This window comes from Dermacentor albipictus, chromosome 4, assembly GCF_038994185.2.
Source record: "Dermacentor albipictus isolate Rhodes 1998 colony chromosome 4, USDA_Dalb.pri_finalv2, whole genome shotgun sequence".
In the NCBI taxonomy this organism is placed as follows: domain Eukaryota; kingdom Metazoa; phylum Arthropoda; class Arachnida; order Ixodida; family Ixodidae; genus Dermacentor; species Dermacentor albipictus.
The window spans coordinates 87,784,671-87,802,536 of record NC_091824.1 but is presented as its reverse complement, the minus strand read 5'-3'; the positions used below and the strand labels follow the sequence as shown (position 1 = coordinate 87,802,536).

Sequence of the window (17,866 nt, the reverse complement as noted above, 5' to 3'; positions counted from 1 at the left end):
ATAAGTGCTTTGTGTCGTTAAATGTTTTACAGCGTAAGCAAGTGACTAACTTAATATGATGTATTTTGTGTTTTTATATAGCTGCTTTGTATTTATATATCCTACTCACTTGTAATGGGAGGTCCCCTGTACAGTCTGTTGACTATGGGACCTCCCTCTGTATGTATGTATAATCCCCATTTGTAACCTTATTAATATGCAAATAAATAAATAAAAAATTCTCTGCCACGGAGACAGGCCTGAGGTGATGGACGGTCAGCGATGGCAGGCGCTGTACAGCGGTCAGCTGTTGTTATGTTGAAAAATACGATGACACTGATGGTGGGAACTGTTCGATATTGTGCGGCTGATGACGTGTACACATCTGCTGCGAAGTTGTCAAGTTGTGCTTTCCCGTGAAGTACGACAAACTTAATATACCGAACTACCACTCCTCTAACCTTTCTCAAAACGCACGACGCCACAAGCTTGTTTTTCCTTTTCCCGATATCAATGCACCAGCAGCAAAAGTAAGTGAAACTGATATTCAAATTCAAATTAACAGTGCAGTAGATCAGAAAAGCAACAAACAACCACGCATACGTGAGCTGAACGGTCTCCTGACTTCGGGACTTTCTTATGCTTACTCCGTCCTTAATCCAGGTCATAAACAACTGAGATAAAACTTGAAACATGAACTGTTTCTCTATATCCTCTCAGAAATACATCTTTTCCGCCTTGAGCGTTCCTAAAACCGCTTTGCCCAACCCTTGCCGGCTCGTGCGCAAAGTCAAGGGTGTATTTACATTTGCAAAGTAGTCGATCAACTGACTGCAGTTTTTTGTGTGCTAAGCCAAGTTATACATTTGCCGAGCACCCGATCAAACTGACCACACTTTTTCCGCGCTCTCTGTCCACGCAGTGGCGCACGTCACGGCGCTCGCGGGCGGCGAGGCGCTCCTCCCGTGCGACCTGTCCCCGGACAACGACTCGGTGGCGCTGGTGCTGTGGTACAAGGACGCGCTGCCCACGCCCGTCTACTCGGTGGACGCCCGGCGCGGGGATGTGTCGCAGGCGCGACACTCGTCCATCGCCTGGGGCACCCGCGCCTACTTCGTCACCCAGCCGACGCCCGGACTGCGGCTGCAGGCCCTCGCCGTGACGGACTCGGGCGTGTACAGGTGCCGCGTCGACTTCCGCAAGGACCGGACGCGCAACCACGAGAGCTCGCTGCTTGTCATCGGTGAGTGACGAATTTGCGAGGCCCGCCTATACGTGCCCCGCCCCGCCCAGGTATGCGGTGGACGGAATCGGCGGAATCGCGCGCGTGGTTTCCTCGTTTGGGCAGTGAATACTGGCAATAGCTGACTTAGAAGTAAACTTAGCAGCGTTAAAGATTGAGGTAGTTTTACGATCGAAAGTATAACAGAGTGACTGCATGACGAGGAGAAAACCAAACAACACACAAGCGCGGTCTTTTAACGGCGAATAATATTTGATAACGGGAGATATTTACGTGCTGTGAAACAGAAACGAATGGCAAACAAAGATGCGAGAACATAAGCACCGGTTTAATACCAAATGAAAGCACGGCTTGTTATCGCTTATACCGCGTTTCCGCACTCTCTCAGAAACGACAGGTTTTTCGGCGATAGAAAGATGGATGCGCTTACGCATAGTGTGCATCCCTCAGGCAAGCTTTGATGATTTCGCATGTGGGGTGATCATGATGTTTATTCTCCCAATGACAGTGCTTTGCCCAAACAAGCAAATGGCTGCAAGCGCCGGTGTTGAATTTACCGGCTAATTGGCACTTACCATTGCGCAAATTGTTACTGCGCGCCCCCAGGCGGTCATGACGATTGGAAGGAGTGTCTGATTAGATTGCAAAAGGTAAATTCGTATAGGCAATATTTTTTCTCTGGTTCATCCTTGATGCATTCCCTGAAACGACTTGTATAGAAACATGTACCGCAAGTTTCGCGCATTCTGAATAAAATTCTGTGAAGTGAAGGTAGTTTAAGGCCATTATTATCTTCTGCTGGATAGTGTGGTAACGAGTTGTGCCCGGTATTGTTCTTAACCCTTTAACCAACAATCACTAGCTATGCTCGTCCTAGCTTTCAGTTAACATCGCCAATGATAAGCCGCACTAGTCCAGGCCGCAGCTGCTTCTGCTTTGCTATCTGCAGGCACTCGTCGACTCAGCTGGCGTCGTGCATTTAAGTTTCGGCACTTAAACACATTGTTCAACGCTTTCACTTAATTTGGTTACCACCCGTAAGCGCTCGAACTTCGCGCGGGTGCTAAGGTAAACGCTGTTTTTGAGGCCGGATACCTTCCGTTAATATTTCGAGTGAATATGATAGCTGCACAGCACAAGTGATGTAGTTTTCTAATGCGAATGTGGTGTACACTACTATGTCTGAATAAGAAATTATATTTTCAATTTATTAGCGAGTTAACTCGAGCATAAAAGAGTTATGACAATAGCGAATATATATATATATATATATATATATATATATATATATATATATATATATATATATATACAAAACTTGAGAAAACTGAATAAGGAATTGAAAATTGTTATTGAATCCTGGAACTGTACGCTTTTTATGATCCTGAAGATGTGAGAAATGTGGTAAAATGAAGTTTTGCATTGACAGACGTAATAGGCGCCTGAAAAGGTTAATAGAACATGTTCGTTGTTCGAAATATTATTTCAGAATGCTCTCAAATAAGCAGCTAATAACGTGCAAAAATTTGCGTGTGTTGCCGAGGTTTCTTTTGAGTTGTAAGTCGACGCCACTGTTCCATTTTCCGCCCTATTTTCGAGCATCGAGCTGCGCATGTTGTGAGAAGCCATTCATTAGGTTTTAGTGAATACAGCACGAACGAGGCAGTTCATGATATACTTCAAAAATAGTTCCTCAGTAAAGAGCTGATTTGGGAATACCTGCCGTGAAAAAAACTGGAAGAAAGAGAAGCAAGTACAACGTAATCTGTCGTGCCATAGTTTCTTTTCATTTCGGGGTCGAGACTTGCTAACTAATTTGATTTTGCGGTTTTCTTTGAAGGCAATGGTCGGTATGGTTTCATCGAAATCGTAGAGCGTGCGTAAAATATAAACAAGCTACAAAATGATAAAACGAACGCTGAGCGGGATATTTGTGCTACTTTCAAAGCAAAAAACACTTGCAGCCCCCGCTTTGTCCTTGCTATTTTATTTTTGTCTCCGATGAGCATTTCCAGGTCACAATAGCACCGCTCTTACAATATCTAATTTTCGCAGTTCCCCTGATTTGCTCAATGAGCATGAAGAGGAAGAAATCAAGACTTTGTCTTGGCAATGTTTTGTTGCCTTTTCCTCTGCTTCTCTTGACATGAGAAGCGCCTTGTTCACATGAGAAACAAGGCGTCATAACACGTATTGCTTAAAGTCAACAATGGCTTATATATTACAAGCTCTTTTGCAAGCAGGTGTGCAATGTAATTAACGTGGGCAGCATAGCCGCATGCAGAGGATGTTGATTTACGTCCAGAACAGGACTGAAGGTGAGGCAGTCCGGTGGCTGCGGCTAAACCGACCGGAAAGAAATCACGGCACCTATCTACTCCGAGTGGACAAAACTGCAATTTGGCTTACTCAGGTAACACCTGTTTAAGCCCACTGCAGTTGACAGAGTACCTTCTCCTTCTCTGTATTGCACAAGACAAAGGAATGCTGCCAAAAAATAAAACAAGAAAAGATACCGTGCCAAACATTGTCTTAAGAGCCATTCACGCAATGCCCTTTCCAGGAAATGGTGCTCATTCGCTCCAAGTGCAGCAGCCCATTCTCCTAACCTAAGCAATAGATCGGCATCCTGGCCACATGATTAGCGCCTCAGTGACAGGCATAGCAGCAACTCCGCGGGCCATATTATCAGTAACAGGCGCTTTGAGATTGGCCTTATCGGGTTTTATTAGGGCAGCCAGCTTGACGGACATTGCGAAACCTGCCAGATGGGGTGTGGACCAATCAAGGGATTACTGTTTTTGCCCTCAAGCCTTAGATGCTTTCAGCTCAAATGATTTTACGTCATCGACTACTGAGCACAACTGGCGATTCGTGATATTAGTGCATAGGTCGGATTCGACCTAAACCGACCTCCTGTGTTTATGCTTAAAATTGCCCTTATGAAATTAAAATTTCTTATTTAATTTATAGAAGGTCAAATGCTATCCCGAAATGGCAGGAAACTGAAGTAATTGGTACATGCTCGAGAGATTGCTTAGAAACGGAAAGAAAGAGAAAGGTTTGACGCATCTACAAAAATGAACAGTCTCCTTCGGGTCATATCCAGCTTGTCCGTGCAGTTCCCAAGTAATCATGCTAATAGCATCCCGATCGCAAAAGAGTTTCCTGAAGCAGCCCGCCCTTATTTTAGAGCGCAGCTGTTGGGCGCCCGTTCTTGCGGCGAACGTCGGCTAACTGAGCGAACGAGCACAGCGAAAGATGAAAGAGTGAACGCGGAGCGCTGCGGGGGATGAAAGACGCGAGGAGGAAAGTGGAGGAGAAGGGTGCAGCGGAACCATGAGGCGGAGAGCGGAAGACGAGGGTGTGGCGAAAGCGTGAGAAGGAGAGCGTGGTGCGGCGACAATGGCTACGAGTTGGTTGGTGAGGTTGTCGCGTCGCACTTTGCTCCGTGTGCAACGCGCCGCACGTGACAAACTGTCGGCGCCAGTTAACATACTGCGAAATGAAAGCACTTATATAGAGGTGCGCTCCACTTTCGCATTATTTAGCATCAGAAATGTCCGTGAATTTTTCGGAGACTTATTTTGGATTCATTCGGAGGGGATAAGGCTGGTTTTCTCATTACAAACTACATATTACAATGGTATTCCACTTTATACTAAGGCCATCTTTTCTTGCAATTAGCAGTTTTCTACCCCTTCGCTTTTAGAGCCTTGATCACAGGCACAGAGATCCGTGTTCTGTCTGTGAGGTTAGCATAGCATTATTTCGTATTGTTCAGGGAAGTAGCGACCACTTTCTAGGTAACCTCATGTTTCCCGCTGTGCAATGTATGTTTCAGTGAAGAGCAGTGTACAGACCTCGAGATGTATTATTATTTTGTGTAATGGATATTGTAACACAGAAGTGATGGTTAAAAACTGGAAAGTGGTACTACTGGAAACCATGAAACTAACTTGTTATTGAATGAGCTTGTGCCCATAAAAACAAATACTCGAAGAACAACGATAGCGGCTAGCACCTTTGTCGGCCCCCGTAATACGATCTACGGACCAAATGCACCGGCCATTTTTATACGTTACTCGCCGTACATTCATTCGAGCGGAATGGCTGGTCCTCGGACGCGTTGTATAAGGCAGGCGTACATCACTACTCGCGTCCTGCACGCAGTCTGATTAGACAAGCTTCCATCGCTATAATATGTGCGACAATGTTCGAGACAATTCCAATACATGAAGGTACGTCTTTCATCGAGCGATGACTTGGAAACATATATATCTCTCCTTGAATACGACGCTATAGGGGACACATTATAAAACTACATTCCACGTGAGCGGCCTTTTCCTCTGATGCCGTCTCGTTCAGCGGCAGATACAAAAGCATTGCTAAGACATATTAGGGGCACGAAGTGAAGCAAGACGAGAACCCGTAAATTGGCGCTTTGGCAAAGGTCTTCTCTAGCGCAGCCGGCTAAATCATGGTGCTTTATCGTACTCCCAAACTCGGAAAGTGTACACAGAGTTTGCTTTGATAGCTAAAGAAAATAAAAGACAAGAGCATTGAAAGAACTTTTAGAAAAGTGATGCCTTCACAATCTATTTAACCCAAATAATTTTTTATGTAGTGGCAGCTTCTGGTGCCCTCATAATCATTTCCCTTCCCCATACATAATCATCAAAAGGATTGGTTTGTGTCCTACTCAGAGATTGCTACAGTTTTAAAACGAGCTCCGACTGATTACTTATCTCAGACGCCGGCAGTGCTCTTACTGCCCTGTCAGCAATACGCTGGCATTCATTATCCTACGACACAGAGTTTGCTGCGCCAGGCTGTGTATGCGGAGTTTGAAAGCTCAGATTTTTGTAGTTTAGTGTTTACTGCGCCCTCTCCCAATTTCTTGTCTGTGTGAAGACTACGTCTCCCTTTCGACTGAAACGCAGCACTTGCGCATCGTCCCAACGACAAGCGCTGAGAGGCAAGCGCTTCGATTGGGAGTGTGGGCTTGTTTGATGACTCGGTTCCTTTGAGTTCGACTTCCGGATTGCTTCCCACTGGCTTCCAGTGAAAAGCAACGTTACATGGAAGAATTTACATACAGCAAGTTCCGTATTCATGAAACGCATTACATTAAAAAACTTACCAAAATCGATTAGCGTCTGCATCGTCGTATGTTAGGGAAAACTCCAGGAGAGGGCCTGCTTATCCTGAGGCTGATATTCGAGGTAGTTTGCATGGTCATTATTATGCGAGTTTAATCATAATTCCAAGACACTAAAAAAAGTGTTCTGTGTCAGCTAAACAAAAAGAAATTGTTGTAAGCAGACAAAGGCAACTCAGAACGAGTCATTCCAGCCCTGTTTCTTCTACCCATTCAGACAAAGCCCCATTTTATTAACATAAGATCCCTCAGATTCACAACTCCAAGCTTTTTTTTATCCGTGGATAAGACAAACATGGTCGAAGTCATTTCGTTCCATTGGGCATGCGCACAAGTATGGAAGAACAGTGATGCTGTTAGTGCAAAAATGGGGATATAAAGGCAAAAGACCTTCGCGCGGCAAATCGATTATTCACTCTAAGGTAATGATGTCGAAACCAGAAAACAAAGCAAAAGTGTTCGGAAAAGAGTGGTTCCAAGTATTGCTCACTATGAGTAATCATTCAAGATGCCATCAAATATTATAAAGCATTGGCGCAAAGCAATAAGAAGTAATCGTGAGCGTTAACCTGATACATAAATAATCCTGTACTAGATAATAATAGTCTGAATGCAGAAAAGTTTATTCATCATTGTTTAGTTCATCTTGTGAACAATGCACATGTAATATATTACTGAATAGATCTTTTCTGCTTTAGGATTTGTGGAATGCCCAGGAGTATAGAGATACGGTGTTTTGGATCATATGAACACTAACTTGATCACAAAATTTACGGACCGTGGTATCTCAAAAAAAGCTGAATGTCCTCCTCAGTCTCGGAACGCAGCCTGGTATTCGCATTTCCAGCTTCTACTAGAATACGCAAGCCATATTACGCGGTTCGGTTTTAATGCTCGAAATTTTTTTTTCTCGAATCCCCTGCGCCGTTAACTTTCATGGTTGACAGTACCTTCGATGCTTTGAGAAAAATATTCACACGCGAACTTGTTCGTCATTTTGCGGTGACCGACTTTCAGCGGCAGGAAGAAGTAAATTTATAGAGTTTAGGCATGCCGTTTCATCTTTCTATATATATTTTTACGTTATATATACAGAAGTAAAGCTGTATTTACAATACTTATATAAAGAAGTTAGAGAAAGATGTATTTACAACATCTACACGAGAGACAGCGATGCTTAAACAAGATGGCGGTCGAGAACGATTCTACCTTTACACGTCAAATCGTCTTCTTCTGACTGGCACCACTCTGGATTGTGCCGTAACACCCGCCTGTAAAGGCGCCGTCTCGGCGCTAACTAAAAGGAGGTGAACACGCGGCAAAGTAAGGCTTCAACCCCGACACATGCACAACGTCCGTGGGAACACGGGAGTCCAGCGGAGCGATCTCATAGCTGACATACTCAAGCTGACGCAATATCATATAGGGCCCTGTGTAGCACGGCAGCAGCTTTCCGGACAAGCTGACGCGGCGCCATGGTGTGCATAGGAAGACAACGAATCCAAGAGGAAATCAAACATCCCGGTTTCGGCTGTCGTAACTGATCTTCTGCGGGGACATAGACTCAGTGAGGCGGGAGCCGACAATCTGGTGTGCCGTGCAAGCCCGAGTGAAGACGTTTTGAGCATATTCACTGGGAGTGCTCGTCGAGGAAGGAAGTTGCGTGTCAAAGGGCAAATAGAGGTGGTGGCTGAACAGAAGGTGAAAGGGTGAAAAGTACGCGTTGTCGTGACGGGACGAATTATAGTCGAAGGTCATGAAGGTCAACGTGCTGTCCCAAACAATATGGCCGTCAGAAACGTACACAGACAGCATTTCTCTCAACGCGCGATTGCGCCGTTCCGTCAGCCCGTTTGTCTGCAGGTGGTAGGCGGTGGAAAGCTTGGGCTCGGCAGAACAGAAGCGAAGTAGGTCTCCAACTACTCGGGACAAGAAGGTGCGGCCGCAATCAGTGAGGAGCTGCCGGGGTGCACCATGATGCATGATGATGTCACGCAAAAGGAAATCTGCCACCTCAGCTGCACAGCTTGTGCGCAAAGCTCGCGTGATCGCGCAGGTCGCGTAATGAGTCGTGGCAACGACTCACTTATCGCGAGATTGAGGACCACGCAGTGGTTCAAGTTGTGGATTCGCAAACATACCCAGTGGCACATCAGCATTCGGACATCACCAAGTCCCAAGTTGTCGTTTCGTAAATATACACTGTGGCGCATTCCCGGTTGTACAAACCCAGTGGTCCAAGTTGTTGATTCGCAAACATACCCAGTGGCACATGCGCAGTTGCACATAACCAGAGACTCAGGCTATCTATTTGTAAATACACCCTGTGACACGCGCTCGGTTGTGCATACTGCATGAGTGACCAAAGTTGTCTATTCGTATATAAACTCTGGAAGATTCCTATATCGGTACATACCAACCGACTCTAGTTGTCCGTTTGTTCTAATACCTAATTGGAAATACCCTGTAACCTAAGTAAAGAGGGCTAAAGAAGCAAAGAAAACTTCACTTAAATAATAAAAAAGAGATAAACACAGAAAAAAATGCCACAGACAGGTCACGTATAGTAATAGGCTAAGTTGGTTTCTTCGACTTTGTTTTGAATGGTGCACGACGAAAATTAAAATCCGCCGCCAGGAAACCGCACTGAAAAGAGAATGATCTGAGTGGTTTTGCATTGGATGCCAGAAGCTTTAAATTACAGTATTCCAGCTTACTTTGCATTTTATTCTAGAATTATCTCTCACAACGAGTGACGGAGCCCACTAAAGCCTGTCGTGGGATTCCCGTGTACCTATTTCATATGACTAAAAACAGAAAAGAAGGCAAACAAAATCAATCATTGCACGTCATGAGCCTAGTATTATTGTCGGAGTCAATATTCGCTAGTATTTCGAAGGTTTAGGTAATATTGTTTGAAAGAGAAAGACCGGTTTATTTAAAAAAGTAACTAAAATGAAACCAAGAGATGGGCGTCTTGAAGAAGAAAACACCGGCTACGGTGTTCCCAGGGGAAAACGAATATGACAGTAGATGAATACATGCACTCTTAAGCAAAATTACACCCTTTGGGTCGTGTCTTGCCACACAACCATAATTGTCATCTGTCTTGTCTGCATTTCCTTTCATAAACGCTGCGAGCCCTGTGCTTCCTAATCACGAACGACATGCGCGTTATCAGCACGACGGAGCCTTCTCGACAGGAAAGTAGCGAGCGCAGCGTTTCGAAGAAAGGAGACGCGATCAGGCCAGATGACGATTATTGTTGTGTGGCAAGGTAAAACCCAAAGGGTGTACATGTGTTTAAGAGTGTACCGCACACAAAGAGCACGAGTGAAAAAGGAAGACAGAAAAACAGGTGAAATAAATAGGAAGAGTGTTATGCATTACATCAGAAAATGTGTAAGAAAGTATATTGAAACATGGTCACTATAGCACGCGCATTCTTAACCGAAGAAAATTGTGCTCAAGCTTACCAGCTCGCAGAATATTGTTAAGTCAGAAAAGTTAGGTACGCATGGCGATAACAGTGCAGGGTAATTGCGAAGAGCTTAAGGACCACTTTCGCACGCCCATTTCGGTTGCTTTGAATGACCTTTGTGACGCACTTTATCTTTGCATATAGATATTATCATATGAACTCGCGCTCAATTATCTAAATGGAAGGTGGTGCACGCATTCCTTCCACAAAAAAAAGAAAACGTTTTATAATTATCATCAGAAACCAATACAAAAAAATCTTACTGAGAACAAACAATTTCAGGCGTAAAGCATGTCCATAAACACACATAGGAGTTTCTGAATGACGGCAAAATGTGGCCAAGCAGATGTGTTTCTATGTAATACTTACGCGTTGTTACGTTTTGCCTAAAGGTCATCGTCGAAAAGAGCCTCTAATGCATGGCTGCGGCTGGTGAAATTCAGTGAAATGCGAAAGTGATTAAAGGAGTGAATACTGCTGTGTGAAACGTAATAACTTTTTGGCCCCGCTCACGGTACATTACTTCGCCGCGAAAATTCTCGTTTGCCCTAAGGACGAGTTCAGAGCACGCAAATCGACGTTTAGGGTAATCAAGGTTCACTTCTCTTGGGCCACTTTGCTGTAGTAAATTTTGTATTTGTACTCTTCAGAGTTTTTTTTATTTATAACTCTCCCTCTACTAAGTGCTTCGTTACCTTTTCAGGCGTACACTTCTTTTTCATTATGCTGAGCACGATGTTCACTATCAATGCAGAACGCTTATTCCCTCGTTCCTCTTTCGTTTTTCCGGCCCATCTGCATGGCTTGTTGGCTTGGTGCGATGTTTCATTTTAGTTGTGTTCTTCGCTGCCGAGTTCCCGTGCGATGCCTAATGTTCTAGTCCTTCCACGAGAAATGCATTTGGTGATGCGTATTAATACAATAGACCCCCCCCCCCCTCTTTCCCGGTAGTATTGCTGCTAGGAGGAGTCCAAACATGTTCCTTACCTTTAATCTTTTGTTTGTACTTCCGCTGAATGTCGCCATGAGTTTCTTATGTGAACCGTAATGCATAAGGCGGTTTTTTAGCGGGAATGGGTGTCTTAATGCTTTTTCAACTGCAATATGCGCGCTAGGGGAAATGCATCATTACCAGCTACGTACCATTTCCTAGAAATTCGATTACATCTTAATGGTTCGTTGTGGTCGATCATTATAATAGCAAATGTAATCACATCTCTCTGTAGACCAGTAGTAAAGTTTCGCTCGTTCTCCGTCCTCGCTTCACCTTAGGAACTTGAAGCTTCTCGGACGATGATCGGCAGTTGTTGATCAAACGCAGGCAGGAAACGATGAGATCAGATGTACAAGAAATATTTATACGTAAACTTTTCTATATACATGGCAGGTAAAACAAATACATTACAAACTTGAACAATTGAGAAACAAAGTCCCACTCTTCGACTGTCTCAATGACTGTTAGAGCCCAGACTCGTTTTAACGTACATAGTACGGAGGCTGACTGATCTATCAGCAATCCTGATTTCAGCCAAGTCTGAGGGACAGCATGTCGTCCCGATTTTTATAGCCCAAATATACAAAGAAAAAAAGGCGGTAGGGCCGTTGGCCCGTCCCACAGGTTCAGTTGCCAATCAGAGTCAACCGTTTGTTAAGCCACAACCCACAGGGATGGGCTTACTCTTAAAAATAAACATATTGGAAAACAAAGCTCTTTTCCTTCTCCGTTGCCCTCTCATTTCTCCGTAGTTAGTGACGGGCTCAGCAAAACACGCCAGGCCCGAACAAGTTATCGCTAGACCGTTTCAAATCCCAACGGCGTCTATGCCGCAAATGTCTCGGAAGCAGGGGCATCGACACCACGTAGTGCCGCTGTACTCAAAGTTTGGCCATGTGGGAGACGGATGGCCCTCCTTGTCCTTCAAATTTATTATCTACAAGACAAAGTTCTCCGAGTGCGTGTTTCCAAGACGCCGTCGTCCGAATGCACTCTTTACGTGTGCACCGCATTCCTAAAGCGTGCACTGTAAGCTGGCCTTCGACACCACACAGGCAGTCGCACCCAACAACAAGGCTGGCGATTGCGTTCCGGACGCGTAGAAGATTAGGTCCATGCTCACTGCATGCGGCACGGGGTCAGAGTTGCTAAGTCCTTCTTAACCTCGGCGGCGCCTCCAATTAGTCAGGCACTCGGGCGCCAGACCCACAATACCTTGTACAGCGGTCCCTTTCAAGGCTGGTCTCTGTGACCGTCGGTGGACTGCCAACACCGTGCGCACAATACCGACTTCCTGGAATCGGCACTCGCCGTCCTGGCGCCTGCCGCGACGCGTCACCCAACACTGCGCGGTGCCTGTGACCCCTCATAACACAGCAACTGTCGCCCCGCTGACATGGGGGAAGTGAACCCCCTCTCTATACACAAAGCACACGGCCGATTCATGACACTTATGAACACGAACAATCAGAGCGACCTTACACCAGTTATATTTTTACTTTGCGTGCCAAGTCAGACTATTCTCTCACGATAGTGACGAGGCCTGTGCCTACGGCGTGGCAAACAGCAATGACGGAAGTCAGTTCCCTCAGGTCATGCACAGGCTACGTCTTTCGCAGGTCACGCATAGCACAGTCTCCAGACCTCTTGCAAGTTCTAGGCAGCATTCACCCTGTCTTGACCTAGTGCACATATTTTGCCGTGTTCTACAGCATCGTGATCTAGAACAAAGTTATTAAAAAGTGTTTTAAAAGTGAGTATTCGGTAGGGAAGGAAATGGCGGAAACAAAAAACACACGCCGATCAAGCTGAATTTTTTATTCTAAAAAAAAAACAACAAAAAAACACGCTTCCAGGCTAGACAACAGGCAGAAATATGACTTAATGCTTGGGTCTTGCATTGCACGCGACGCTCTTCAGGCAGAACAGCAAAGACGATGTTTGTTTGAGGAGCGCTCGTGCAAATATAAGTAAAAAACACATATATTTCGCAGAATAAAGAGCACTCTAGCAGTTTAGTCGGCTCAGAATATTCAGTTGTCTATTTGTGTCACTGTAGCAGTGCCAGAAAAATTATTTTTGCATCTGAATTTTCGATTTTATTGTTCTGCGCTACTACCCGTTGATTTAAAGAAAAAAAGGGGGGGGGGGAGGGCTAAGTACACAGTGGTGTGTTGCACTTACTCTACGCGCATGAAGATTTTGTAAAGCACTTTTTTATGCCTCGAACGGTGTATTTAAATAAGTAGCCCGGCCGCAAGCACAACGATGACAACGCATATCTTATGATAACTTCCACCGGCACATCCGGAGCAAGCTTCCTTGGTCTGGAGCGAAAGATCAATATTCAGATCCAAGTATTCCATGTTCCATAGATTTGGAGCGGATTCACGTGTTCCACTGGTAATTTCGGATCAACTCGCTATGCGATGAAGCGATCTCTCTTTCGCAGACATCGGGGCACGAATTCCGCCAGAACTTCAAGGGCGTCATGCACGTCACTTTGGACCTGTTAAAAAGAGTAGGAAGGACAACAGGAGTTTGATGTTCACGGTATCATCGGCTCTTCGAAGTAGTTCATAAGACCGCCGTGGCGGAAATTCGGTGTCGCCTCGAAGGTCGCGACCATGCGGATTGTTGCAAATTCAACACTAACGTCGAGCCCAGGCTGTCAAAAAACACGCTCGGAAACAACGACTAGCCATGGGAACGCAGCGTATGAAAACAAAACCCAATTTTTGGGAGCGGTTGCGTGCGACCGCTTCAGTCGTGATCCGGCGCCGATACGCTGCCAGATTTGTATTTGTGAAATACGAGGACCCGCTAGAGAATTTCGACGACTGCGGCAAATCTACCAGTAGAATTTCTCGTTTGTCCAAGCAAGGGGCTTGGTACGGCTATTAGCAGGACGACCATTCGGCCGTGTTTTGCATGGAGCTATCCTGTGTAGAATTTGTCTAATCTGTAAACCAGAGTTGGTGGGTCTGGCTGCCACTACTCGCAAGTTGACCTTCTTCCCACTTTCATTGCTTCCTTCCCTTATTATTTGTACATTTCAATTTTTTTTTAAAATATGCATTGAGGTGCTACTTTCGTTTCTATATACAGAAATCGCCTCTAGGTTCACCCTTGAGATAGCATAAGAGATCTTATTGGCCACTTGCCCGTTTCCAACCAAGTTGACGTACTCCGTTAGGCCTGCGGTTGAAAGGCTGTTCCGCATCCACCACCTTGGCCGGAATGCCTTTTATTCCCACGGTTAGGTTAGGCGCATATACAGGGTTTTCCAGTGATAACTTTCAAAGCCCTTTTTTTTTCACTCTTGCCTGCGGCACATAGCATAGTTCTGGTTCGTAACCTGGTCTATTAGAAGAGGCAGACATTACTGATAAAAATGTCTAATTAGGTTTGTAACTAATTGCTTTATGGCCCATATTGCAATGTAGAAATTCTAGCGGGTGAGACTTCAAGGCATATCCACTTGAAAATAATTGTGCGAATGACATCATTTACGACATCGGCGCCGTAAAACTTGCGGCAAAAATGCACAGTTGTTCCACTTAGCTTCTTAAAACGTCGTTTGGAGCATTGAAGCACAAAAATAACTCGAACGCCAGTACATTTTCCACAATGTCCGAGAATTATTATCTCCAAACTAGTGTCATCCAGAGAATTCGATCCAAGTGAACCCGCTTTGTGAAATCTTCGTCTAGAATTTGTAAACTGCAATATGTGAGACAAGTTAATGAGCTATGCACTTAAGTAGTGAATTTTCGTGAATTATACGATTTTGCATTCCAATTTTTTGTGAAAGTGAAGCCCGCCTCTTCGAGTAGACCAGCTCATAGACTAGATTTATTCTATCCACCACAGGCAATTTATAAACAATTCACTCGCCATCCTGACCCTAAACGTTTGTTATAATTAGATTGTTTTTGGTTAAAAGCGTTTAAATTTTAGTGGTTCGAGAAAGTACCGAGGATGTATAAAAAATAATTTGCAGTTCCGACCGCAAGGCGAAGCACCGATTGTGATAGCAAATTAGTAAATAGCTGTATCAAGTAAGGATAGCAGTTTTATCAGCCATATAATCTTGTAAACGTTCGCTTGCTAACTAGATTAGCAATGATAGAATATGTAGGCGTGACTCAGCGAGGACGCAGAAAGAAACAGAAACACAGAGACAGCCCTGTCTTTGTTTATCTGCTTCTTTCTACGTCCTTATTCCGTCGCGCTCACACATATATTATGAAATAAAACCAACTAGCCCGTCAAAGTGTTTTAACTAATTTAACCAGCACGGTGTCACGCACGCACACGCACAAGTAAACATGAATACATGTCGCCCGATGAGCGCGGAATCCTGCTGTGAAAATTCTGGAGTTAGGAATCGCGGCAGCAACCATGAGCCAATTGAACTCCGTGCATCTGTCGCTTCAACGAGAACGAAACGCCGGAAGCACAGCGCATACGAAGCTACCGGCACTACGCGCGCTCTGCAAACATCGCAGGTCACTATGAAGATGAGACCCGCGCGGGCGCGCACTTTGGCCACGTCGCAGACCGCTTTCAAGAGACATGAGCGCGGGTAACGTACCCCTACGGCGTCCGCCAAATGCGTCTACTACGGAATCCGCGATTCGCGTGTCCAACTCCGTAGTAGATGCGGTGGTTGTATCCACTTTGTACGGAGCGGTGAGTGAGGAGGATATCGAGGCACCCTAGCAGCCACCGGAGAAGGACGGCCTCCTCCCTCGCCTTACCTCCCTGCCTCGCGCGCTATAGGAAAGAACTCGCATCCGGGCCGCGTTCCTCACTTGCGCACGCGACATTGAACCGCGTTTGCCGGCTCGACCTCACAGGGTTTCACTCATACGGAACTGCACGGCGACGGCGACGGCAGAAATGCGCCTGGAGCGTCCATATAATTATGCATACATGCATACAAAATATACATACGCATGGAAATTGTAGGGGCAAATATTTCCTACGAGCCAAGTGTGAACCCGTGACGTTTCTATAAGCGAGTCAAATTAGGCGCGAAAAGACTTTGAGGGGTGTGGATTGGTGATTTGTTGGTTTTATTTTCTTCCACTAAAATTTACTTTGATAGAAACACTTGATCTTGGTTTTTCTGAACGTATCATAGTACTCTCAAAATTCCATTGAACGCTTAGGAGGGTAACATACCCATACCCAGACTCACCTAAATGGTGTTTCAACGCGTATACGCGTTGAAACAGCTTACAGACAGATCTGGCCACCTGCCGAATTTCGTAATTCGTGCTGATAGAGTTGATTGAAACAGTTCGCTGAGGAAGCGTCCCTAAAAATAAAGAAATGGTTGCGAAATAAAGAAGTGTGGGGATAAATTATTTACGCAATCAGACGAATGCTTTTCCTTGCGATGTTTGTCACCTGCCATCGCCCATTTCACTGGGCGCATACCAAGACTGACCACATACGCCATCGGGTCTTACATCATCGGCTGCTTCTTTGGGTTCGGTGTTCATGTTTCGGCAAGCAATTTCAACACATTTAAAGAACGAAAAAAAAGAAAAGAATGCCTTTGACATTGCTTCTTCTCTATTATCCAAGAAGAACGGTTATCCATATATATGATTCCACGATAAAATAAATTTTATGGGCGTAAAAAATTATAAAAATAATGTATTCTATATATTAGACGCGCTCAAAAGGCAGTACCCAAATTCTGCGCTATAACCGATTTCCTTTGGCAAAGGGAAGGTCTCAAAATGAGCCCAATGCTTGGAATTCGTGCCACTTCTTTACTAGCAGTGCAACATGCACTAAGCCACAACATGCTATTTCGGATGATTCCAGGAGCTGATTTAGCAAAGCCGCGAAAGGAGACGCACATGGGGGGCAAGGGTCGCACCTATTTAAAAAGCATTCCAGAGTAAGCAGATGTGAACCAAATGCAGTGAGAGACACCATGGTGTGCTAGTGTCGGCGTTATATTCTCGGGAAATTCAAACGCACATTAGTATTCTATGATGCATACGCCTTCCGCTTATCCTTGGCTGCTAGCACTATAATGCTATCGGGCGTAAATTTACCAACACACCTAGCACATGACTGCACGGCTAGTGTAACACCAATTGTAAATTTAGGAAAGATGAATTCCTCAAGGACAAACAAGCGTGGCCATGAAAAAAAAAAAGGATAAAGGCGCAAGGATAAAGTGAGAGGTCCTGAGAATAAAAAGAAAAGCAATACTATAGTCGTTAGACGCATAAATGGGGGTATAGCCATTGCTCTGTTAACTCAAAGGTCATTTCCAGCTCATGCCAGTTTGGCTCCTGACTATTACGCTAAGCTCCCATTGGCACTCACCACAATTGGCTAGTTGCACGGAAACGCCTCGTTACAGCAACTATCAGGCACCACGTGTGTATACGCTCTTAAGGGATCAGCGCTCTTACAATGCACAACTCTCTAAGCGAGCAGGCGTGCTTGATGCGAGTCTGGGAGTGCGCGGCCGAATTCGCCCTCCGTCATTTCCCTTGTGGTTTCTTCTCATACACGTTGCCTTCGGCCCTCCTCCTTGGAACACATCAACCTCGCTCGATCTTAGCAAAAGACTGCAGCGTTGCCTAGACAACTCCCTAACCAGCCAGCGATAGAAAACTGGTTAGGGAGCATACCGGCAAAAGAAAGAGGGACAAGAATCACTTGCGTCTAGCGTTCTTCCGCGAACTTCTTATTAAGTTTGCCGCACAAGAGGAGCTTGCTTCCGCCAGCCTTGAACAGCATGATTTATGTTTGTTTAGACAATCTCAAATAGGTACGTGTTTCAGAACCGGATAATAAATGGTACGTGCCATTTGTAAGCACCGCGTAGATTTTGGCCTTTCAGGAATTATGGTATGAAAGTACCTTTAGTGTGAATCTGGCCGTTTACATCTAGCAAACCTGTAACAAGGAACCAAGAGATGAAGATAAAACAAAAATAAATCCTATTTAAATCAATGCAGATCCAATGGA

The 17,866-nt window shown here is 45.0% G+C and overlaps 1 protein-coding gene across 2 annotated transcripts in view; it reads left to right on the top strand.

Moving 5' to 3' along the window:
- The window catches only part of LOC135901156 (cell surface glycoprotein MUC18-like), a 273,518-nt gene that overhangs the window by 219,582 nt on the left and 36,070 nt on the right, over nucleotides 1-17,866 (top strand). For both annotated transcript variants that reach the window (XM_065430813.2, XM_070537221.1), the window contains exon 3: nucleotides 902-1,222. In XM_065430813.2, the coding sequence (XP_065286885.1) occupies nucleotides 902-1,222 (321 nt within the window). The remainder of the gene's footprint in view (nucleotides 1-901; nucleotides 1,223-17,866) is intronic.